At 36.9% G+C, this 25728-nt stretch overlaps 1 protein-coding gene across 20 annotated transcripts in view; it reads right to left on the reverse strand.

Annotated features, from left to right (window-relative positions):
* Nucleotides 1–25728, reverse strand: part of DLG2 (discs large MAGUK scaffold protein 2) — a 986158-nt gene that overhangs the window by 247924 nt on the left and 712506 nt on the right. For 16 of the 20 annotated variants that reach the window (XM_033516378.1, XM_033516377.1, XM_019005917.2 and 13 more), the window contains 3 exons: nucleotides 18655–18799; nucleotides 15222–15363; nucleotides 293–448 (listed from right to left, as the gene is read on the reverse strand). In XM_033516378.1, coding sequence (XP_033372269.1) covers nucleotides 293–448; nucleotides 15222–15363; nucleotides 18655–18799 — 443 coding nt within the window. The remainder of the gene's footprint in view (nucleotides 1–292; nucleotides 449–15221; nucleotides 15364–18654; nucleotides 18800–25728) is intronic. The other 4 variants (XM_033516385.1, XM_033516379.1, XM_033516405.1 and 1 more) reach the window with 1 other exon arrangement.

The following is a 25728-nucleotide window of genomic DNA, read 5'->3' on the forward strand; positions in this document are numbered from 1 at the left end:
AAAGAGAAGCAAACACTGAATTCAGTTGCAAAATGTGGTACATATTATGTAACCTATTTTAGAACACCATTCCAATGGATCAAAACATTGCCTGTGTTCATCACTGGATTTTGGATGACCAAAATTATATACCAAGGTAGCGTGTATCTTCCAGTGGTGCAGATGTGAAAGCATGGTTAAAAATAAGCACAAGCTGTAGAAAAGATCTATGGTGAAGATGCAAACTATGAGATAAATCCAGTGATGTTCATGCACTCTAACAAAGGAGGTGAGGAAGAAGCGCATGCAGTACCTGGTGATCTCAGAGTCAGGGAGCAGGCCTACGTGGTAGTGGGGGTAGGGAGCTGAAAGAAGGAAGCTTTTGTCACACTCGACAGGGGAATAGTGCCTAGGAGAAGGTGGTTTATCACACAGTTTGTTCACAGTGCTGTAAACAGGTTCAGGAGGCCTGGTGATACAGAGACAAGAGTAAAAGATCAGGTGCATATTAGTTGCTGAGAATACAGAGAAAACACAGCAATCACTTTCAAAGCATGCATAGCAAATCTGTCAAGACCTTTTCAGTGGGGATTTTCCAACAAGTAAAGTGTGCTGTTAAAGGAATTGTTAGAGTTTGATAACAGTAGTATGGCATTCAAGTACCTGCATATAAAGATATACACAATAAAAATGGACCATAAAACTTCCCTATGGGAAGTATGGCACTGAAAGGGAATACGTCTGAAGCTGAGAAAAATGAGACATTTCCCCCCCCATACTCTTTTCTGGTTTTGAATCTAATATCTACACAGCTTTCTGTGATCTTGAGTACAGCATAGAAGAAAATGTTTGTCACCTGAAAATAAAGTATTTTTTACCCATTTATTTATAATATACAAGTAGGTATTATTTGTTAATACAACATACTCCTGTCCTGTCACAGGGAGCTGGGACTTTGCAAGTAAAATTGACCCATATCCTAGAATAACAGTGACGGTAACAAGCTGTGTGAGCAATTCATCTCATTGGCAGGGAATTCATTGCATTTCAGGAGCTCTTTGCACTCTTTCCAGATCCAGCCTTCAAAATCTGATTATGCAGACCACGTCTGAAACAGCTAACCTCATCGCCAAGGCTGCTGCAATTGCACATGCAATGCTGCTCCAAGCTGCAATCAGCAGCCTCTGAAGTTAGATACAAAGAGTAAGATCTGAAAACTAAAATTTCTCTCCTGCTGCCTAGAGCCACCTGCCCGGGGGAGGCAATACTTACCACAGCCCTCCCAGGAGCCGTCTGGGAGAGGGGAGAAGGGAATGCAGCCTTTAGTGCCAGCCAGCCAGGGATCCGTGGGAGACGAACAACGAGCAGTTTGCAAAACAAACCCACACCACACACACACACAGTAACTCCCACCTTGTAACTTCACTGCCTTGGCCCAGGGATGTACCTCAGGAGCCACTGGCACTGTGAAACTTGACTCATTGTTCCCTGACATTTCTGCTCTAAGGAGTGCCAAGGGTCAATTGCTATCATATCTGTGCTTCTGCCAGAAGATCCAGGGTATGCCACTGCCTTTCATCACTGTCATACAATATTAGCTAGATGGAAATCTTGTTTCAGAAGCCTGAAAATATCAAGAGGCTGAGGAGTTAATGAACTTTTTTTGTTCTTCTGGCTGCACTGTGCCTCACATGGCTGTGGGTTTTGCTGTGACTTTCACAGATACCAGAATTTATTACAGTCACAGTGGATCTGCTGGCAGATACAGAGAACCCAATTTCCTTTGTTAGCTTCTGGGCTTTGTCCTCTGGGGGAAAAGGAGTAGCTGCTTTACTTAAAAATTTGTCTCACTCAATGCTAATAACATTATTCATAGCAATCTGCCACGTGATTTGAGAGCTCTCTGTGCCTGAATTTCCCAGGGAAAACTTTACAGTTAAAAAATGGCAATTTAAGATCACCAAATAGCAAAATAGCAAAGCTGTCACTGATTTAGTTATAAAGCATTGTGTCAAGCATTTAGTAAAATCCCTTTAAAAATGTTTAAGTTAGAAATAATTTTTTATCAGTATATTTCACTTGTTTCAGGTGGCTGGATTTAATAATTTATTTACTAAATCAATTGTAGCTTTCAATAAAAAAAAATGCAGAGAAAGGATATTCTATTTCATTCTGTTTTTGTCCAACACTGCCTTTTATTCCCTTAGAAACAACTTTTGCTTTTAGGCAATATATGAAAGAACAAGTATAAATATAAAATATAAATTATACCTACTAAGAGAATTGAAGAAATATTGCCCCAGTGCAGGAAGATGAATAAAAACTGTAGATTCCTCCATGGCTAAAACACTAACCAGTCCATAAAAAATTTGTTAGTGTCCTATACTTGTTAATTGTCTTCTCTGAGTTGTAGACGACATCAGTGTTGCTACCCCTTGGATATATTGTGAATGCTCAAACTACACTGAGTCATCAGTCAGTGACCATCCAACCTCATGCTGAGACACAAACCATGCCACAGAGATGGCTAGATATGAGGAATTTCTTTGTTAATTGACAGTTACAAGCTGCCTTCAAAAGCAAAATGAAGTTAAACATTCAACATCTATCTAGGTATTGACACCAAATTAGTCCTTCAAGTCTAAACACAGAGTTCTAGCAAATTATTTTAAGAGGCACAGCAAATTTTAAAACATTTAGCAAACGTTAACATGTTTTAAAACATTTTTGAAAAGGTTTTCACTCCATTCAGTCTCCCTGGGAGGTAAGATAACAAGTCTGAGTATAAAGTCCTGTACTCACTGATTTTGTATAAGTGATATTGTGACCTAGTTAGCATCGTACCCTGTATATTTGAGCTGCAGGGAGAGGTCTTAAGGTTAAGACAAGGAAGTTGTACTTATCCTTTTAAAACTTGGACTCTTTGGTTAGAAGGGGATTTAGGATATCAGCTAATTCCAGTTATGAGTGCACTTCTCAGAAGGCCTATGAAGTGGTCTGAGATCACCACAGCCACTTCCTTCCCATCAGATGTCACTTCCTTCAAGGTCATTGAGAGCATGAACTGCGCTGGTCCTTCAGATGCCTCTATCCTATTCAGATCCATAGGATAACAACTGCCAGCTGCATAGCTGGACTCTGACTGCATGTTTCATTGGCAAAGGAAAGCAAGAATGTGAAAAAAAACCCAGTGCATAACATCAAGTGTCCAGGATAAATATAATCTTATTTTCTCTCTCAATTTGGTCCAGTAAGTATGAATTAAGTGTAAAAATATTTGGAAGTTGGGATAAAAAAATATCAAGTACAGGAATGATTAAAATTATGGGGCAGATCACTGTCCTGCTCATACAAACTGTGTTCTATGTAGGCCATTAATCACAAAAAGTAATATGAGATACTTGCTGCAACAGCCTGTCTTCAAATATCCTCCTCATTCTTCACCTTCTCTATGGCAAACCAGTACTTAGCTACAATAGTAGCCACCTACTGGAAGAAAACAATTCCCTATTTAAAAAAGAAGATCACTAAGGCCACCCAGCTTTATTAAATAATTGTTCTAATTTCTCATGTCATTTATATTTCCCCTCATAGAAGGAAGAAGGAACCTCTTTGCAAAGGGATCAGCCCACCTGATAAATCCTGTCTGGCACATCTTCTCCAGTGCTATGGCAGAGACAGATTGTCCTCTCTCAAAGCATGGCATAATGAGAATGCTATTTAGAAAGAGTTTTTAATGTGCTATTATGAAAAAATACAGCCAAAGTCACCTCAACTTTTCTTGCAAAAATAATTAAGAGCCAGACTGAACATTATCATTGAGGCCTCACTTTATGATGCACTAATTCTTCAAATGAATTTAAAAACATGTAGCAAGCCATTTAGCATGCTTTAAGAAAAGCGTAAAGGCTATAGATATATAATTTAAGGACTAATTCACTGCAGTTTGCGTGCATTTCTTTCAGATACAGCAGGTATAGCTTTAGAGGTTTAATTTAAAAATAAATGAGAAGCAGTTTCTGAAACTTTTTTTGAGGATGAATAACTATATTATAGAATTTCTTTTGTCCGTTATCTTCATTTTTGTTAATACCTATGCATAAAAAATCCCCTTAAAATGCCAAATGTGTGAATATTACTGTATATATCTTTGATAATTGAAATATCTCTTTTAAAGAGTAATTCTGTAATGTCGATCTACTTTGAAAAATAAATAACTACTGCTGTAACTTCTTAGTTAGATCCTCTCCCCTTCTGTCTTTAAACTGTTTCTTTAGTGACAACCAGGCATCACAATTCTGCCTTTATCAGTGAGCTAAAAACAAAGCTTTGTGACAAATAAGAGCAGCAAGTACTAGGTCTGGATGGACAGAAACAACTACATTATGTTAGTCTGAGTAAAGCACACAACAGTAAAAGGAACAGAAAATATAAGCAGTAAAAGTAAGTAGCTGCATAGTGTGGCTTGACCGTGCCTCAGCAGACAGTTGAACTCACAGGACAGAGAATGAAGTCACTTAACACCAAAGGTAAGCTTTTAAATGGTAACAGGGACAGCAGAGAGTCACTCTTGCAGCAAGAAAATAAAAAATAAAAAAAAAAATGGAAAGATGGAATTGTTATTCAGTACAGACCTAAATGTAGTGAGCCACAATTCTCACAGAAAGGTAGAACTAATTGGTGGAAAAGATAACAGTAACAGTGGGAGGTAAAAAATTGATCTAACACTGGTTTTATTTATTTCATAACAGATTGTATGAAGTGAATCTTCCTTGTTGCTTGCAGTCCTTATTATTCCTTGTTTAGATCATCATTGTTTTGTTGTTTCAGGCTGACTTAATTGTGGAACAGAAGTTATAAAAAATGGGATTTTTAAAAACCATTCTCTCTTCAGCATCATGCAGGGTCCTCAATTTAAAATTAACTTTTTTTTCTTATTGTGGAATCTTGTTTGGTAGGGATTGATTTCACAGCACATTAAATGTTAACGGGTTCAGGTTTTAAAACATTTCAAAACCTTTTATGATATGGAAAGAAACAAGCTCAGCATATTAAGTATGCAGAGCTATAGCCAGGAAACAATCTGAGAGAAAATAAATTTAATCTGATAGAAAATAAATCTCCCAATGCTACAAGTTTACAACTTCTTTTTCTTTTTTTTTGAATAGCAATTTTTAATTGTATCCAAGTTCCATAAAGACAGCTAATACATTAGTTTTGCTAATATAATGTTGCTGGGAAGTAGACAAAGAACTTTTTAGAAGAATTTCACTATTAAACCAAAAATAAATGGCAATTGAATACAAATAAAGTATTTAACTTCTAATAACCTGTTATTTTTTATTTATATGTCCTTTGACTGGGCTTCTTATTCATATAACCTTCCAGGAGAACCACATACCTTATTGTTCAATACAGTAATTAGAACCGATAGTTGACTTTATTTCATAGGTTGTGCCCTGACAATTATTTAAATGAGACCAAATGACTCATATGACATGTTTATTTCAACTAAATGAAAGATAGAGGAGGAGTATGACGAGCTGGAGGAAAACACCTGGAGCACCTTAGTTCTTTCTGGAAACCCTAAAATTAGTAATTTCTCAGCTTTTCCATTATTAACTGCTGTTTTCATATGCCTTAAAGGTTTCTTTAACTGCAAAACAAGTGCTTTTTTAGCATAGTCATGAAGATTAAGGATTGCCTTGTTCCTCTTAACAATACTATTGTAAGGTTTTAACATTTTAATCAAGTTTTCAAATTAAACAGTCTACAGGAAGGCATAAGTATAATTTAGAATTTTTAATATTCTACACCAAATTCTACACTCATTATTCTTAACTATTAGGAATTAGGAAATAGAATGACTGCTTAATTTGAAAAAAAAAAAGAAAAAAGATCTGTAATGATTTTCTGTTGCAGTAATGGAAAAGAAGGCTGTTTCATACAGGAATGCAGAGACTGTCAGACCAAGGCCCAAGTCCCCTGCAGTGACTGTTGAGGAAACAGGAACCAGCAAAGAATGGCCCTTACCTGCTCAGCTGCTGAGAATAAGCAAGGACCACAGAGACCAGAAATTAAATGACATACCCAAAAAGCTCTGCCTGTGTCTACTCTAAGCCTGTTATTTGGCTGCACATTGATAATGTAGGGAAGTATTTAAGAAACCTTCTATTTGCCATATTTTAAATTCGGCAATGCACTGCAGACTCCCTGAATCTGAGCTGTCAGAAAGTGGCAATAGTCCTTGCCTGTTGCTTTCTCTGTGCCATGGATACCTTTGCAGAACTCTGCTCTGACTCTCTCTGACACACCTCCTTTCTATATTGGAATTATTTGTTATTTATCTTTCCCTGAAAACCATGCTACACCCCTTCTCATCTCTGTCACCCTCTTCTGAGTTTTTTTTTCAGTTGCCTCTGTGTGGGATTCAAGACTTGAGTGCACCACAGATTCACAGAGAAAACCATTATATTTTGCACTCTTGTCCTTTACTATCAGATCCTATTTCCATTCTTCATTGCCTTCTTGATTGTCTCTGAGTACTGAGCTGACAATGTCACAGAACTAACCACAGTCACCCCAAGGTGTCTTTCTCAAGTGGCAAGAGCTCCATGAGGGATCCATGTCCATGCTGTATTTCGAGTGTCGTTCAGGTTATCCTTTCCTCTGTGCATTATTGAAGTCTACTTACCATTTCTCTGTGTGTTATCACTACCAACCCTACTATCTCATTTCAAAAATCTCCATACAAACACTAAAGCATATTCCAAAATTTGATTAGTTTTTTTCTAAGTGCTAAGCCTTAAGTAGCTGCCAGTGATTGTATTGGAAACAGTCAAATCCTATTACTTGGGGATCTCTGACAGGCCTATTTAAACACGCAAGGAAAACTCAGGAATAAGAGATTATCTGTGACTTGATAATGACTAAATTTTTACTTTAACATAAATTATTCTCCCAAGTCAAGACTTACTATACTTAAAATAAATTTGGATAACAAAATGTAATCTTACTCTAGGCAGACAATCTGTAAAGTTTAACAATTAGTTTAAGATTAAATTTCTGTATTAGTTACAAAAAATATAAAATAGTTGATTTGTAAGCTAGCAATTTCAAACCTCAATCTAAGGAATGTATTTCACCAAAGGTCCAGTTTAAGGTTATGTAGATAAACTTTTTTTTTGCCCCTTTAACTGAACATTTAATGTGTAACTTGAATAGTCTTTTAATTAACTTTTTTAAAAAAACAATTTCTTGGATTGATCAAAGACTAAGCCAAGAAGAAATTCTATTCTGGGATACCATATTGGATTCAATATGTTGCCAACTTAACAACTAGAGATGAGAGCCCTGCTGGTGAGAAACAGTGAGTGACCAGTCGCAGCAGCAGGCTGGCATCAGACAGACAGACAGACAATGAAATAACACGACATGGTGGGAGCACACCCACATCATGCACACCCCAGAAACCTTGGGTGTTTCTCTGTCTTTTTAGAAGGAGATAGCCTAAGCCTGATCCTGCCATCATCTTATCAGCAACTTTTCCAGTCTGCTCTCTATCTCTGTTCCTTGGCCAGTGCACTTGCGCAACTATTGATTATCCCAAACCTCACGTGTCACTCTCTGAGGGATTTGCTGGTTCAGTAGCCTGAAATCCCTTCTCCACTACTGCCCTACTCCACTGCTTCTTCATGCCTCTTCACTATTTTTTTATGTCCTGTCTTGTCCCGAATTCCCATTCCAAATACAAGTTTTCTTACCTGATTAAATACCAGTCTTCCCTTCTTGTGATTTCCATTCTTACATACCGGTGACAAGCTCTCTCACATTTTCACACCCATTCTCACCTTTATCCCCTGTTAAACACACTTCCCCTATTCCTCCAGTCTTCAATATTAAAAAGTGACAGAACTGGGCATTCAGAGCACAGAACAGAATCCCTCCTGACGATTTTCCTGTGTCAGAAAGGGATGGAAGAAGTAGAGAGGAAAACTAGCTTTGGCCATTTAATGCTGTGCTCAATCATGCAAGCTTTTTAAAATAATTTTGTCAGCATGACAAAATTGGGAGAAGCTTTGATATACTGCAGTGTGAACACAGAATCTGAAAGAGTTCTACTGCAAAATACATATGAAATGCATTTTGGAGGATAAATGAACTGCAGTTTTCCCAAAGACTTCCCTTTGTTGGCTTTTACATGGCTTTTCGTAAATGCATTAAAAATACTGTCTGGATTCAGTTTCATCAGCTCCTGTAACTTAACACTCTGAACCTATGCATGGAATATTATGGTATTTAAAATATAATAGCACAGCAATTTCTAACATAGAACAGAACATGAACCAAGGCATATAATTCTCTATCTTTAAAATCATCGTACTAGTATGGTTAAAAATAAATGCAATTTAATTTAATAATAGTGGTGGTTAATTAAAATGACTTAAGCAACAATAGATATATTTTATACTAAATTTTAAAGAAAAATCATAAAACCTCTGCTATCCCTAGATAAAAAATCCACCCCCAGGCAAAAGCTAAGCATGAAAATATTAACTTGAACATCTAATCTACCAAATTTACACGTTATTGAATAAGATGAATAAATTAAAGGCATCATCAGTCTTCCCATACTACTACATATATTCTCTTTAGGGTAGAGGTAATATGCTGATTTTGGGTTAGGCATGGTGAATGATTGTTGCGAGCTCACAACTACATGTGTTCCTGTAACTCTGTCATTGGGCTTCTATGTGTCTCTTACTCAACACATGTATGGTAACACTAACTGTGGTGTAAAACTCATTTGAACGTTCTACCTAAGCAGTAAAAGACTTTGTCTATGAAATGTGAGTGTAAACTCTGTTCCCACACAAAGACTGACAAGAAATGCAGTTGCCCCCTTTCAGCAAATGGACACTTTTGAAACATGCAGAATATCTTGTGAGCTGAATCAACTCTAAAAATCCCAAAGGAGTAGTTTTCAGGAGTCATTGTTAAAAGCTGCAGTTCTTTTATCCTACTGTTTTTCTTCCTAAAACCATCATCAGAAATCTGTTAATGATCATTTTATAACACACAAACGGTAATATTTGTTGTAATGGCTGACTGGAAGGTCAAATCCATGAGTCAACAGAAACTTCAAAGTGTTTCCATAAAACACTATCAGTTCAACTAGCAGGTTTAGATAAGTAAATAAGGAATAGTTGAGGAATACTACTTTCAATACAGGGGAAAAAATCCCCTGAGACTTCATCTTAATGGTTCTCTCTTCCCTCCCATCCAATTCCCAGTACCTCTTCCCTATCCAGAAAATGCTATTTTGCAAAAACGCATGTAAGAAAAAAAACCCAAAAAACATGCTTTACACAGCAAGACAGATAACTCAGCTTTTTCATCCATGAATCTTTAATATCTAGCCAGAGTTAAATGTTAAAGTGAATTTTTTTATCAGCTGAAGCTCAGAAGTTTGATGTTACCATTATCTGAAGCTAAAAAGGAAGCAAAAACTCAAGATTGCAGTTCTTTATTTTTATGAACTCTTCCTGTTGTTGATCATTAAAGACAGAAGAAAGTGACATCTAAAAGCTACAAGATTTTTAGGCTATAATTTTAATATTTCTGAAAATAGGAAGGCAGAAATATGCTAAAGAGAAAATCGTAACATCTTTCTCTGCTGTATTAGTAACACATTCCAGAAAATGACTAAAACAAAAAATACCTTTTTTTCTTACTACTAGCATATAAAATTTGGTTGGAATGCATCTCAATAGGTCAATCCTGTGCTTGAATCAGGACTATTGACAACACTAGACTTTACCTAGCCAATTCTTAAACATTTTAAAGTTTGGATATTTCATAGCCCTACTCCAGCACTATTCCATCCATCTCATGTTTTAATTTCTACTCAAATTGAAATCAGAACATCCCAAACCAATGCCTGTTACCACTGCTGCTTCTCTGCTCCGTAGAGTTTGGTTTCATCATTTTTGCCACTGAGTGCTTATAGGGTGCTCTTAGATTTCCCTTTTATCTCCTCTTCACAACACTGAACAAGCCCCAGCTTCCTCAACACCCCTCCAACCTCCATGTGATTCAGGGCTCTCAGAATATGTTGGCCCCTCTCCACAACCCTCCTGAAGTCAAAGAGTAAGAACTGGTCAGAGGCTTTTAGAAAAGAACGTATTTTTCTGCTGGCCATGCTTCTCTAAAGATAGGCTGGTATGCTGATTACCTGACTAGTAGTGAGAGTGCGCTTCTGGGTCCATGTTCAGCTTGCTGTCTGCAGTAACATCCAGGTCATTTTTAGAGAAACTGCAATTCAGATGTTCATGGCTTGCAAAAGTGTGTGCAGCTCCTCCATCTGAGATGCAGACTTCCAACTGATCTTTATGAGGCTTCTGCCAGCCAAGTCCTCAAGTATATCAAGGGCCCTTTACAATACAGCTCTTCCATTTGTCATGTTAACCACTCCCTCTTAATTTATTATCTTCTTGAAATTTGCTGAGGATGCACTGTGTGTCATGATCTAGGTCATTGATGAAGATATTCACTGACGCCCTAGGTATCCTGAGCTCCTCTGCTCATCACTGACCACTTGACTCATGCCAAGTGATGATCATCAGCCTTTGAGCCTGCTGGTTAAGTCAGTTCCCAACTCAGGGCCTTCTTTTAGTGCTATCTTCCTCAGCTTTCAAAGTGTGATGTAGGAGACAGGGTTAAAAGTCTTACCAACATCACTGTGTGCAAATGAGCATAGCCATGCTGGGAGAAGGCTAACTAGCAAGGTAACACAGCACACAATCCAGGAGAAACCCAAAAGGCTATCCACAAGGTTTCCAAACCACTACAAACCATATTTCCTTTCTGATTAGCTGTACATGTTCATCCAACACTTCCTGATGTTTGGATGAGAGGCTGTTGGAAGCGTTTTAAAGGGTGCTCCCCGTGTTACAGCGTTTCCTGCCCACAGAAGAGGTGTGAGAAATACCTTTGCAGCCACTCCCCATGACAACTAGTGGAGAAAAGAAATTACCATGCCCCACAGCAGATCCCAGATGCACATTAGTGGGAGTTATGACACAGGTCAGGCATGACTTTGCAGTCAGCTGTGTTTTCCCTCAGCAGAGAGGCATTCCTGCTCAAGGGAGCAGGAATGCCTCTGTGCTGTGGCACTGCTTGGTGAAGCGCAGCCACTCCTCTTCCCTCATCCAAGCAGATAGAAATTTCATCAGGAAAGTCAACAAGTCTGGACAAGCACACAAACTGCTTTTAGTCAATCTGTGCTGACTATTCCAATTACTTTCTGGGCCCTTAAGTGCCTGGCAAATGTGTTGTTAAGTATTTCAGCTTTTTCTATGTTATCTGTCACTACATCGACTTCTCTCCTATTCATCACCTTTTTCCTTCCTCAAGTTTTACCTTAATTTTTAAAGTAGCACACATCTGCAGAATCACTTTTGTTTTCCTTTATGACCCTTAGGGTAAGTCTTAGCTCAAATCAATCAGCCTTCTAATTTTGTCACTAAGTAGTCATGCAATGCTTGTCTGTATTTTGCATTTCAGGCCACCAGAAAGCTCTTTGCTCTGCCATGAACACCTTCTGCTGAGTCCCCCTCCTTTCTGCTCAACAAGATGGTTCCTTCCTGAGTTCTCAGTAAGTTTTATTTAGAAACCATCCATCTTTCATGGGCCCTATGTTTCTGTGGCAGCATCCCAAGAGATTTTGCTAAGCAACTCTCCAAAAAGGCTGAAGTCTGCTCTTCTGAAATCTCAAGTCATAACTTGCTGACTATCTTTCCAGACTACCTTTGAATCAAGAACTAAGCCAACTCATGGTCACTCTGACCCCAGCTGTTATTTATCACCACCTTTGTCACAAATCCTGTTTCTTCCCTCTAGCAGTATCAGGGACTGATCAGGAACACAATCAATGAATCCCCTGCACTGACTGCACAACAATTTAATCTTACTAAAAACTAAAAAAAAGCAGCGTCTTGCCATGTGAACTTGTAGAATTATTTGACATACATTTTTTATCTGGTTTTGATCTCACATTCTACTAACGTGAACTTCTGTTACTTTATTTCATTCAATAGGTGATAATTGCTGTAAAAAAATACAGGAAGCCAAAGTTTCCATTCTAAATGAATTTAAAATAAATGCAGAAAAATTAAGAAGTAAAATATGCCCATCACTGATTGTATTTTGTACCAACAATACACACAGCTTAAAAACATTCAGTAATTAAGAGACAACATTCAGCTTCATTAAAATTTATGGCTGAAGATGATTTGCTATTTTTCTATCCCTTAAGCCATTTTTTATATAGACTGAATTTTTTTCAGGCACAGATTCAATATCAGACCAAAAGATACAAATTTGTATCAACTGAAACACTTATTTTTGTCAGTAAAAATAGATATATTTAGGTAAAAAAACCCAAAAAAACCCTTAGAACTGGAATGAACAACAACAACAAAAAAATACAAAACTAAAAAGCAGGAGGAAATGGGAAGAATGAGTTGAATGTTCAATCATGTAGGCTTTACTGATAGATTCATTATCACAAGCAAGTTAAAGGAAAGCTTGTCATCTGCCTCACTCAAATCACTTGTACAGAGAATTCCAAAATTGCAAAAGCCTTTTTTAGTGGAGAAGTTACTGTTCCAAATATATTTAGCTGGCACAAATGAAAATCTGCTCCAAGTGTTGCAAGACTGCATGGGTAATAAATTTCCTTATGTGAGCACAATGTAAATTAGCCCTGTAAACCTATTACAGCAAGAACCAGGTAGTTTTAATGGACAGCACTGCAGTGGTTGGCAAACATCTTAATTATAAAACATTATGTGAGAAAACCTAATTGTAAATGCTGCAATCAAGGCATCTATAGGTTTTACTAAAGTTATCAATATGATAATTGAATTCCCTAAGGATTTTCTGAATTGGTCAGCAACAAAGTCTTCCCAAACATCTTCTTATTTTAATGGCAGATCCATCAGCAATCCTATGGCATTGAACAGAAAGAGTGCATTCACTATTCTGAGTTTATAGCTGTGGAAATGACTGTGAAAATTAACTGCTGCATTTCACTAGTCCCACTTGAATCAATAGGTAATAATTAGACACATGAACATTATTAAAAAAAAATATCTCAGCAGCATTTAAGGGTTAAATTGTTTGGTTTTTAAGGTCAGAGCTTCTTAGTCTGACTGTATTCAGAGAAGAAAACTGGTCTTTGGTTCTTGCTTGGGTGTCTCTCAAATGTATGTTCATGTCCAGTGAGGAAATGCAATGGCAAGAGTCATTTGTCTTATGACTATATTTGTTTTCTCTTTGTGTATTTGTTTCCTGATGTAGCATATTGACTATTTTCACTAATAAAATGAAGCTCAAATAGCCTCCTCCTTTTCAATAGGTCAGAATTAACACTTGCTCAGAAATATGAGATTTCCATCTGCTTTGTGCTGTGGCAGAATTCAGAGCCTGCTCCCGTCACTTGACACCCTTACTCCTGCTGGTGCCACATGCCTGTCACAGATCATGCTCCTAGAGTCAGCAGCTCCTGTCGATAGTGCCAGTGCCACAGCTAGATTTTAGATATCAGCCCTTGATTAGGCAATGCATTAATTTGGAAATCTAGACAGGAAAAAGAACACAGGAGTGAAGTGTTTCACACAATAAAAATAACTTCTCTGGGCATTCATTTTTTTCCCTCCAAATAATATAAAGTGGACACTGGTGTGAATACTTCAGAGAAGAAACAGACTGCCAGTATTTCATTTTTCTCTCAGGAGCTAAACCAGCACAACTAACTTGCTTAAGAACATTCTAAAAATATCAGCATACAAATGCATCTTTCTTCCTAAGGAAAAGAAAAAAAAAGGTCAGAAGAATATCCTAATTAATTTCAATACATATTCTGCATGGTTCTTTGCAGGCTTTCTACTAGATATCTGCTAAACTATTGGGCTAAGAGTGTCACTGCCTTCCCTTCTATAACTATTTACTTTTTTTTTTTAAAGGTAACTAGAATGTTAAAATCAGCTACATGAACACAAAGAAACAGGACTAACAATACTTCTTTGTCACCTTACAAACCTTCTGTTTAAATGATCATTTCAATGCCAGGGCAGCTTATCTCTTTTTTAGAATTAATCCCTTCACTTTCTGTGACTTCGTTATGTCCTTAACTATTATTTACTTTTAAGGGTGGAATTTTTTTGCTGTTTTTAAACTTTTCTAACTCTTTCTTGGCAATAGTTGTGCTGACATCTCACTATAGAGGAGAATTCAGCCCTACAAGCTAATTTACAAAGCCTTCATCACTGCAACACAGATATTTTAATATTGGTATTCTCCCTATACAGGGGAATTTGAGAAATTATGAGATCATTATTAGATCAGGTAAGAACACTGGTGCAGATTTAATGAACTCAATGTTTTAACTATTAATTAAAAATGTAACTTCTTGGAACCATTCAGAGAAAGTCCATTCTAACTGAATGTCTCATAAGTTGAAGGGAATCAATTTCAGCTTTGCATTCTCAATCAAAACAAAAGATAAACTCTTTTAACCAAGACAGGGAAGAAAGGTGTGGTTTTCCACACATTTACGTCCTGATTAAACACTATATCATGATTTAGTTACTCTGAATCTGTCTGATCCAACAAGTTAAGCTGCTTGAGATAGTAATCACATGCAACAAGAAAAATGAAATGCAAATTAGTGGGTTATGAAGCTGATGAATACGTAAGTGGATGAGATTCTTTCACTTGTAAGACACAGCAAGTCAGGTTAGAGGATTAGAACAGCCCCCTCCTAGCCCCCCAAAAAATAATTTCTCATTTTCTGTGGCGTTAGACATTATAATGAGAGCTCATTTTCCACACTGAACAACTTCTGTCTTCTAGGTGAATGGTAGCGCTCTTCAAACAAAAAGATAAATACACACTGTCTCATCTGTGACATTCAGTGTTCATCTAAAACAAGGCATAAAAGAATCCTCCCAGCCTTTTCCTATGTGTCTCTTGTACCTTGAAATTAACTACACAGATACAATTCTGCTACTGTACTTCCACATAGTAGTCACAGTTCTTTGGGGATTATTTAAAAAAAAAAAAAAAAAAGGCTGAATAGAAAGGTACAGTATACTGTATTCTGTTTGAGATGCACCAAGTGCTTAACTTATGTCCTTTACATCTGCATGAAAGGCAACAAATAAAGAGAAGTATCTGACCTGGTGTAGTCGTCCTCCACAAGCATGTGCTTTGGAATGGGTGAGTATCTTCCTGGTGAGATAGGGGCCAGGGATGCCTTGTACTCTAAAGTGCCATTGTTTCCAGAAGACAGTATATGATTTTCCATTGGTGGAGAATAAGCTAATATAAGGTTAAAAATGAACATTTCTAGTCAGCAACTTTCATGTATCATTAGATGTCACAAGAACATAATTTTTTTTTATTTAAGTACCAAGAATATGTTCAATGCTGTAAATACAATCAAAACAAATAATCCTAGCTTGAGAGAGCTTAAAATATAACAAGAAAGAATTAACAGCCTGAGTTTCCCTGAAAATAATAATAATAATAATAATAATAATAATAATGACAACAACAACAACAGAAATGCTGGGTTATTTGCAGGGATTCACTCTTTAGAGGATCTTTAATTCCTGAAGAGGAAGCCTGAATAGGTCTCCTGTTTGGGAGACAGGAAGCTTTCTTTACTTAGGACTAACTTGCAGAAGGAAATGCTATTAGGAAAGGATGAGATTAAAAGCACTCTTTTTGGCTCCAGTGCAGTAACAGGAGTAATATACTAAGAACTCAATGCAGGATAAAAGCAGGAATTTTATGTGTGGCACGAATTATGTACATTACACATTCAAATTACACATTCAAAGCTATGAATTTCTAGAAGTGCCCCAAACCACAATATGATAGAAATTTCAGTATCAACATAGATGGTATTTAGACCACGGTAAATCTGTATACTTGAAATAGAAAAGGGATGCAAACCCCTTACATATTAATGATTAAAGTTACAGTACTGTGTTGTCTGTTTATATACTGGGTTTGCAGGTTTTGTTGTTTGTGTGCTTTTTGCTATTCTGAAGTTATCTGGGACATTTATGACTGGAGAGATGTAGTAATAGTTGTACTCAATCTCTACTTAATTGAATTAGAAAAAGAAATGATAAATAGAAAAAAACAATGTTACACGCTTCTGAAATGATCTGTGATTAATTTTATCATGAGAAGAAGACAGCTAAACTTACTAGTATTAGTTTCAGTCTTTTTTTCAGATGCTGAGATACAGAATGCTTCAAAACAAAATCTCTCTACAGGGAAAGGCCATTATGCATTCTGAAATACTCTGAACATGTAGGTATAATGAAAGGTTCCCTGAGGATAAATGAATCTGTATGCACCAACAGCTTGGGAAGGGCTACTGCAAATCTTTTCAACCTTTACTCTCCCACTGGAATTGCTTCTGTCTTCTCATATGCTGCTGATCTATAATGTGACATAATAAACCACACTGTTTTATAACTGCAAAATCATTATTTTGAAAGTATTATAAAGCTGGAGATTGGATAGGGATGTTTAACATTTTTAGTTCCTGGGCTTTGCTAAGATCCAGACCAGGCTGCTACTGAACAACATGATTGCCATCTGTCGTAACATTTGCTAACTAAACAGGCATCCTCAGCACGCCTGAGCATACCACTGACATGCATGCTACAAAAGCTTCCCTTCTGTTTTCACAGAGAAGACTGAATTAGGAGGATTTGGGATATTTAGCTTTCCCCACAACTTTGTCATCCACAATAGCAACACTGCAAAAGTGCAGAAAAATTTAAATCCTTAGCATTTACCACCCTCTGTAAATATCCCCCCCCCCTTAGTTTGCTTTAAGTGCCCACAGAATTATTAGCAGGAAATCAAGATGGGTATGAATCGACTGCTGAAGCTCTTGTCAAAAATTATATTTCCACCCAGTTGTTAGATGGTGCAGCTGGTCCCTGTTGGGGATCAAGGCAGACAAGTTTTTAATGAGCAGCTAATGAAGAAGGGAGTTTTCAGCAATGAACTCTTTAGATTAATGGGCACCAGTAGTACAGAGAGTGCAGCTGAAATGTTAAGATTGCTGTGAATGACAAGGGAATGGAAATGCTTGGGTATGGACACCAGGAGGACTGGCAGGAGGGTTGTAAAATTATGGCATGTGTTGATAAAGCGAGATTCACCAATAAATTATCAATACTCTGTATAATTACATGCAACTTGCCAGGAAAGCCTACACCCAAATTAATACAAATATTCAAGCCATTAAGAGATGGGGGTGATAAAGACCAGGTTGGAGCCTAGGACACTCAGATCAGGAGACAGCAGTGATGTGAGTAAATCCTAAAGATGTGCATAGTAGGGACAGATGGCAGAGACAGAAGATCCTTACTGCTGTCATCTCCTTAAGAATACAAAAAGCACTCCAGCAAGGAGGTTGTCAGCATAAAATCTATATATATATGACAAGGACTCCACAGCCAGCCACCGACCCTTGTACATGGTCACCTCAGGGAGTCCTGGGGATGCACCTGGATGCACATCTTTCTACCTGAGTGCTGGACACGAGCCTAGTTGTTTTTGAGTACATGGATATGACAGGCTGATTGAAATCACTTTGCTTTAAAATGAGGATATCTTCTCTTCCTATGGGATACTTCACTGAGTTTTACCATATTATTTTAACAAATTTTACTACAACAGAGTGTACATTGAATGCAAGGACAAATAAGGCCTCGGTGCTCTGATAAAAAAAAAAAAAAAGCCAGATGAACATATATAAAGTTGATGGATAAACTGAGAATAAAGTCAAGTGGACCAATGATTTATGAATTCTTCACTATGAGAGTAATGAAGCACTGGAACAGAGAAGCCATGGATATGTCATCCCTGGAAGTGCTCAAAGCCAGGCTGATGTGGCTCTGAAGAACACCCTGGTTTAGTGGAAGGTGTCCCTGTCCATGGCAGGAGGATTTTTTAGATGGTCTTTGAGGTACCTTTCAACCCAAACAGCTCTGTAACTTCATGAATCATGAATTATTAAATAATAATAATAATTATTGAATAATCATTGAATATCCACAGAAAAAAAGTAAAGTTTTGTAAGTAGAACAGTGATTTTTACATTCCAGTAAAATATTTTATTCATATATGAGATATATTTGCCTCAGGCTTCTACTGCATTTGTACAAGATGGTTTGCTGCTTGTTCCAATTTTTCAGCGGTCAGAGTACTCCAGGCTACAAATATAATCATATTTCAAAATGCAATTGCATATACTTATTGCTGCAATCTTCACAAGAGGTATACAGTTCAGTCTGATCACCTGGACAATGGCTAATTGGAACCAGCACAGCCATAAATCTTTTACATTGCTACTTTTGCAATTATTTACTTTAAATTATTTATTTTATTAATTTTGAAATTATTATTTGCAATATTTATTGAGTGCAGCATACTTGGGTGGCAATAAACATTTCATTTTTGTAGCCTTCCAAGCTGTTTCATAAACCTTAATGGGGTACTTTGAACAAGCTATGAAAAAATACTATCATAACACAAACTCAAATATCTCTTGTAAAGGAAGTCACAGAAGTCACTTACAGTGAGTAATATCTGGTGGGCCATATGGATCTGTCATGTAAATGGTGGTGGGCTTTCCAACTTTCAGGTACACTACATCTGATGTGTTCTTCAGTATCGCTACTGCCTCTTCATGGGTAACTTCTTCCAAACTGTAATTATTTACCTTAGAGGAGAAATCAGAAAGGTGAGTAGAAATGCAGAAATAGGCACAAAGATGAAACATCCTTGAAATTTTCAAAATATCTGGAACGTTGATGTAAACGAAGAGCATTAAAGATTATATAGAAGCAATACTGCTGCAGGGCAGAAAACAGTTTTCTTAGCATATGAATATTCAAAGACTGATGTAGCAATACTGATTCACAGAATCAAAATGAGTCAAGAAGGCACTTGTTTTTGCCATTAGAAAAGTCCTTTGTGATGTTCTGCTACTTCTATAATCACCAATATAAAACTGTATTTAATTATAAGTTAATAGCACCATATCGGTTACAGAAACTGTCTACATTATTTGACCTAACAAAATAAACTTCTTAATTCATCTCAGCCTCCACAGCTGGGACCTCAGAAATACCCAACTCACCCAAATCTTTCCATCACTGATACAATGTTGACCCTTGAAATAAGGAGAGGTAAAAAATGGCATATAGAATACCTAGGAAGTGCAGGAATTGAAAAAAAGGCAGTTCAGGATGGGGAAAAGGTATTTTTCATTGTGAAAGTTTGTCTGTTTTCTAGAAGCACAGGAAAAAGACATTGAAAAAATAAGAAAATGTAGTACTACTTCTATGCTTTTTTTAGAAAAGAAAAACACTTAAGCAAGGATAAGAGTAGAAGACTACAGATAAACTAGGGAGGGAAATGGTGGCAATAAGCTTTGCCTATTTATGCTTTACTCCCACAGAAAGAAAATCAAAAGAAAAATATCAGAAGTGGTTTATTGTAGAGGCACATGAAATTTATTCACATATAAATCCTCTGTATTCACAGAATGTCAATAATAGGTTTTCCTCCTACAAACAGAACCATAAATGTTCCCTGCCACAAAAATGTATAAACCCCCTGGAGGTAGAAATTATAGGATAGGGGAAAAAAGTAAAGGGTGTAGATCCCGGTTTCGGGCATGTGGCACAAGACAAGAGAAATAACAGAACCACAGAACACCTTGAGTTGGAAGGGACCCCAAGGATCATTGATTCCAACTCCCTGCTCCTCGCAGTGAATGAAACATCCACGCCATGAATTCTGGCAGGCTTGGTGCTCTGACCACATCCCTGGGGAGCCTGTTCCAATGACCTACATTTCACAGTGAATGCTGCATATGAAACATTTTGCTGTCATTTAAATTGCCATACTGCAACTTCCACAGTTACTGCAAGGATTCCTTTTAAGGATTATGCAAGACGGAAGCAGAATTCCCTCCTCACTACAGTATAACATAACAGTAAATGGCAGGGAAAAATATACTCCTTCTAGGGAATTTAGTATCAATAAACTATCAGAAACCTGAATGTGACAATAAGCAACCACCAAAGGGTTTGGCAACTGGAAAGAAATCCAGCTATTATGAATCACTGGAGAACTCCTCATATCCCGACAATTTCATCAGCACGAAGAAAAAATGATTGCTATTGGACAGTATTGCTGAATTATAGATTCTGTCTTCCTTTTTTGGTCTTCTTTTTGCCTTGTATAATTCTCAGGCTTGGTTTTAAGGGTAATTAAAAGAGACAATGGCAGGTATATTACGATAATTTGACATGAAGAGCAGTGATAGAGCCTAACACCTTCCAAACAGAAGGGAGCTGCTGACAGGGTATGCTGTATTTTGACAGGTCTTCTATTTAAATAAAAAATCTTATACCTAACTTCTATAAATTCCTATATCTTTCTTTGTTATAAAGAGCAGTAACTTACATATACCTTTAATAAATAAATGTCTTAAATTAATAGGCTGGCAGAAAGAATAAGTGGCTGAAATGATGCCTTTCTTGTTTATGTATTTCAAAACTGCTAACACTTCAGATTCACACATTTTAAAAAGATAACCATAAGGTTATCCATTACCTCTTCTCCTTCCCACGCTGTCTGTTCATTGTATCTACCTTCTTGTGTTTCATCCTAAGTTTTTTTTGAAGTAGAAAAATCTCACATAACCTCACCCACTATACAGCTGCTTTAAAAAAATGTTCTTAGTCAAAAAAAGACACAAAACCAAGTAGCTTAGAACTGTCTGGATTTTTGACTTTTCATTTTAGAAGTGAATAAAAACAATTATGACACAAATTAACTTGCTGCAACTTTTTTTCCAAGGTGTTGGTTTTTGGTTTTTCTTTTCAGTAAATCTGATAAAATCCAGCACAAGATACTTGGACGTCACAGTTGTGCAATAAAAAAGGCAAAAGTCATTTTAGAAAGAGAAAGTAAAGTATGATACATAGAAAACATATTTGATACAGCAGGTCCTGTGTCTTCTCTCTGACAATAATGTTATGGGACAGGTGTTTTACCAACACTGTAAAAATTACTGAAATCCGGAAGAAAAGTTAAGGAGTTCAAGCAATTCCAAACTAAGATTGAATATCTATGCAGTTCAGCATTATGTTTATAAAAGATCCTAGAGCTCATAGCAAAGTTTATGTAAAATCATTTTGTCCTGGACTGTTCAGTTCTCAGTGAACAAAGAAATAAAGACTCAATGTACATCATGAGAAAACAAACAAAGAAACTTGTTGATTTATTCACAAAAACTAAGATCCTCAGTGGTGCCCTAAGGTCTCTCTGAAGTGGGAGCTGTTTGAAAAGGAGATCAGATCACCTTCCTTAGTCATTTGCCAACATCAGCTTAGACTTGCACTTCCACGTTTCCTTCAGAAGGCAGTCCTTGCTTTGGATCTACAACTCCTATTAATAATCCTATGTGCATCTATCAAAATATTTTCTACTTTTTAACCATAAAACAATGATAGCAAGTAAAGACATCTGTATGTATTCTGATATACAAAAAGCTTGAATACTTAGAAGAACTCTATTGTTCAGCTGCCCCCTAGATATTATTGCAAGATGACTGTAGTATGTAATTTTTTTCATAAGGGAATCTCTGGACATTAAAACATTGTGCAGAGATGATAACAATAGGAAATATGATATTGTAGTAGACTTTTATGTTGAGATTTATACCAAGAGAAACTATTTATAGAGCTATTTCTTCCATAAAAGATGTCTATCTTAACGGAATTGTAAGTTCTAAATCTGGCTTTTTCAGTGGTTTGGCCCAATAAATGCATCATAGCAAAGCTTTACTTCCACCTGTAAGGATAACCTTACATATTTTTGCATACAGCTTGCAAAAAAGGGGTTGAGTTAGAGCTAAAGATTGGGAGATGCACACAAAGGAAAGAAATGAAAGTGTAGACAGCATGCAATCCTCTGAGAGACTGAATTTTAGTGCAGAAGGGCTGACTTAATTCTGAGTGGGAAGAATGGGTACTGCATGCTAACTTTCTGGATCTAAGAAGCCAATTTAAGTAGCAATTAATTAAGGGAAAAAAAACCAAAACCCTTAAGGCAAATGCTGAAGAAGATATTTATCTGATTGGTCAGTTTAGTCACAAAGTTTTATATTTGAGACAAAAAATGCTGTGACAGGAGCTAAATGATAAGAGTCAGAAAATAAAAAGGCATGGAATAAGTGGGGCTTTTCGAATAGGAAAAATTCCATGCAGTGGAAATTCAAAAATGCAAACAGCATCTGAAGAAAAAAAATAAGAGAGCTTTTTCTTTAAATAGAAAATATGTGATATAAGGCATACTGATAGCATGAGAAACAAATAAGGGAAAGAAATAAAATCGCAGTAGAGAAGGAAATTAAAGATACAAGTCCAATCAAAGAAGCTATTTGAATGATAGGGGAAATCAATAAGAAATGATGCCAAAGAGATATAAAAAGACTGGGGTGGGTTGTTTTTGTTGTTTTTTTTTTTCCTAAATAGCATAATCAGGGCAATGAAGTATAAACCTAAGCAAGAATGTTTTATTTGGAAGTTTTCCTAGATTCATTCTGAAAATCAAAAGCCCCAAAAAGCAGTTAGAAAAGCTTAGAATCCCCAAAATGACTGTACAAGTGCTCTAAAGAATAATTTTATTCAGAACAATATAAACTGATACAAGAATAAGAGTTTCAGACGAATAACTCTGTCTTATTTAATTTTCTTTTTTTAAAGGGGATTTGTTCATTTCCTCTATTGATTTAGGGTAAAAAAGATTTGATTCACTCAGTGAATGAGACAAAGGGGTGATCTTTACCTTACCAGTGGTAATGTTTGCTTTTCTGTAATATTCGACTACATTCAGACAGTGGATTTTCCTGGGTGAACATTTGCCAGTAAACACCTGCAACCTGCCAGCTCTAAGTCTAGAATGCTGATGGCCATTTTCAAAACTCACTCACTTAAAAGGCTTCAAAGAGCTAAATGCTTTCCAGTCTGAAGACTAATCATTTGTATGAAGGATATAAATCTGTCTGCATTAACTAAATACTTATAATCCCATGGACTCATGAGTTTTGTTGCACAAGTTCTGGGCTGTTTCCTAAAAGACAATCCCACAAAGACAGCCAAAATCACTTTAAAAAAAACACCTCTGATCAGAACCAAATGCTAATCTAGATGCAGCTTAAATTACAAGCTCTGATTTTATGCCCTTTAATACAAATGTGATCCTGCATTCATACACAATCTGAAACAAACAAACACTGGAGGAGACCCTATAAGGAACACATCGACAACTGCACAATCACAACCCCACGGCAGTCCTTTGAAATTGATAGTAAATAACACTTCTTTCAGGAAGGAAGCATAAATTTCTGAAAAAGAAAATGACTCCTGTTCCTTCCTCCTGTTTTCCTCAAGAAAACATAATCAAATTAAATCTCTTGTTATATACAATCACTGATCTCTGTGACTAAATGGGCCAAGAAGCAACAGGATACGGTTCAAACATGCAAGAGTATTCTGGGTATTAGCTTTGGTAAAGCTAATAGCTACAAAAGATAAATATTTCACTTAAATTTGCCTTTAAACCCTAATGGTTTTAGTATTTTCCTTGAAAAATGCCATGCTTCTAGCAATTAGTGTTACATACTAGTAAAAAACTAGTAGCAGTTTTATACTGAATTCTCATTTATTCATTCTGTAGATAACAAACTTGTCCAAAGTAAGATGATGGTATGAGATTAAAAAAAAAGTTATTATTATCTGAGCTGTAATAACTGATACAATTTTTCAGCTTTTCCTGATCATTAACAGTGACCTTGAAGAGCTGAGATGTGCATCATGTTTGCAGATTACACTCCGTTTCACTGTTGAGATTCTTGAAGGCAGGGCTGCCATATTCTGGAAGAAGGGCCTGAAGAGGACTTTATGATGTTCAGCAGGAAGAAACAGTAAATCCTGCCCCTGGCACAAGCTAAGTCCCATCAATAGCACAGGCTGGGCACTGACAGCCTGGCAGCATCTCTATGGAAAAGTGCTTGGGGCTGCTGGTGGATGGCAAGCTGGGCATGAGCCAGCTGTGTGTCCTGGCAGCAAAGAGGAAAACAGCATCCTGGGCTGGATGATCAGGAACAGAGGTTGGAGAACGAGCAAAGGATTTTTCCCCAATAGTTCACACTCATTAGCTTGTACCTGGAAGCTGTGTTGGGTTTTGGCTCCTGCACTACAAGAAAAAGGACATAAGGAGCAAATTGAGAGGTATGCTGCTGGGATGGTTGGGGATGGAGCAGCAACCTACTGAGGAGAAAATGGGGTATCTTGGCAATTTCGGACAGGAGAAGGGGTTCCTCTGAAGACAACTAATAATAGACCCCTAGTGCTCATAGGAAGATCATCAAGGCAAAGCTGAGCTTTTAAGAGTCACATGTGGTAACAGAATGAGTGACAACAGGAAGATGCTGAAACAAGAGAGGGGCAAACAGGTTATCAGGAGAACTATTTTCCTCAGGAGGACAGTTGAGCTGTGGAACAGATTTTCTAGAAAGGCTCTGCAGCCTCCATCCTTGGAGACTTTTGAGATGCAACTGGATAAATCCCTGAACAGCCCTGGCCCTATACTGACCCTGAATTACGAAGGTGGTCTGTGATGCTCTCTAAGTGGTTTGCTTTTGCTCCTTTCCACTGCAGAGAGAAGCCGAGGCACCCACTGTGGTGGAATTCACACTGCTGGCATTACCACCAGCAGAAGGAGACATTGCCACAGGCATTAACCAGAACACAGTGAGGGAATATTCTTCTAGCTGTAAGTCTTCAGAGAAGAGCTCTTTTCCTTTCATATATACCTAGAAAAACCATTAAGTTTTTGGTTTAAACACTCATGCTTTCAGCAGTAATTTTCCAAACAGGTACCTCATCATTATCATACAATGGAGCATTTTCCTGTGCAAGTGCTTAGGTTAGTAAGTCTTAGTGCATGCTTAGTGCCACAGAAACATAACTGCATAACATGCCCTTGTACAGGTTTTACAATAATCACAATATATTATTTACATAATACATCTTCTGAAATGCTTAACACACTGTGTGCAATCTGCATTTAATAACAGTAGGGTCATCAAGCTGCAAAATGCCCAGATGGCCTCTTCTTGTCTTACATTTCAATATTAGTTTTCATTTGCATCTACATTATTTTACATCTTAAATTTATATTAATTTGATTTGCACTTTCTTCAGGATCCAAAAGCATTTCACACAAAATTATCAGAACACTGATATAAAAATTAAAAAAGCTCCCCAGCAGCTGCTGAGAATTCCAGAAGGATGACAAGTTCTTTAAAATTCTATAGAGAATGATGGAAAAAAACATATATGAAGAAAGGATGCACTACTGAGAAGTAAAAAACAAAAAAGAGGAGCTGTTCAAATGTATAATCAATAAGAAATTAGTGAAGCATAGGAAGGACCGTATTGATGACAAGGGTAATATTGTGTTGAAACACTGCCAACAGAAAGTAATTAATTTTTTCTCTCGCTATTCATAAAGGAATATGAAGTTAATGCCATGAACTGGCAGATAATTCACAAATTAGGACTGAAAAAT

The sequence above is a fragment of the Parus major genome, chromosome 1 (genome assembly GCF_001522545.3).
Source record: "Parus major isolate Abel chromosome 1, Parus_major1.1, whole genome shotgun sequence".
NCBI classification, from domain to species: domain Eukaryota; kingdom Metazoa; phylum Chordata; class Aves; order Passeriformes; family Paridae; genus Parus; species Parus major.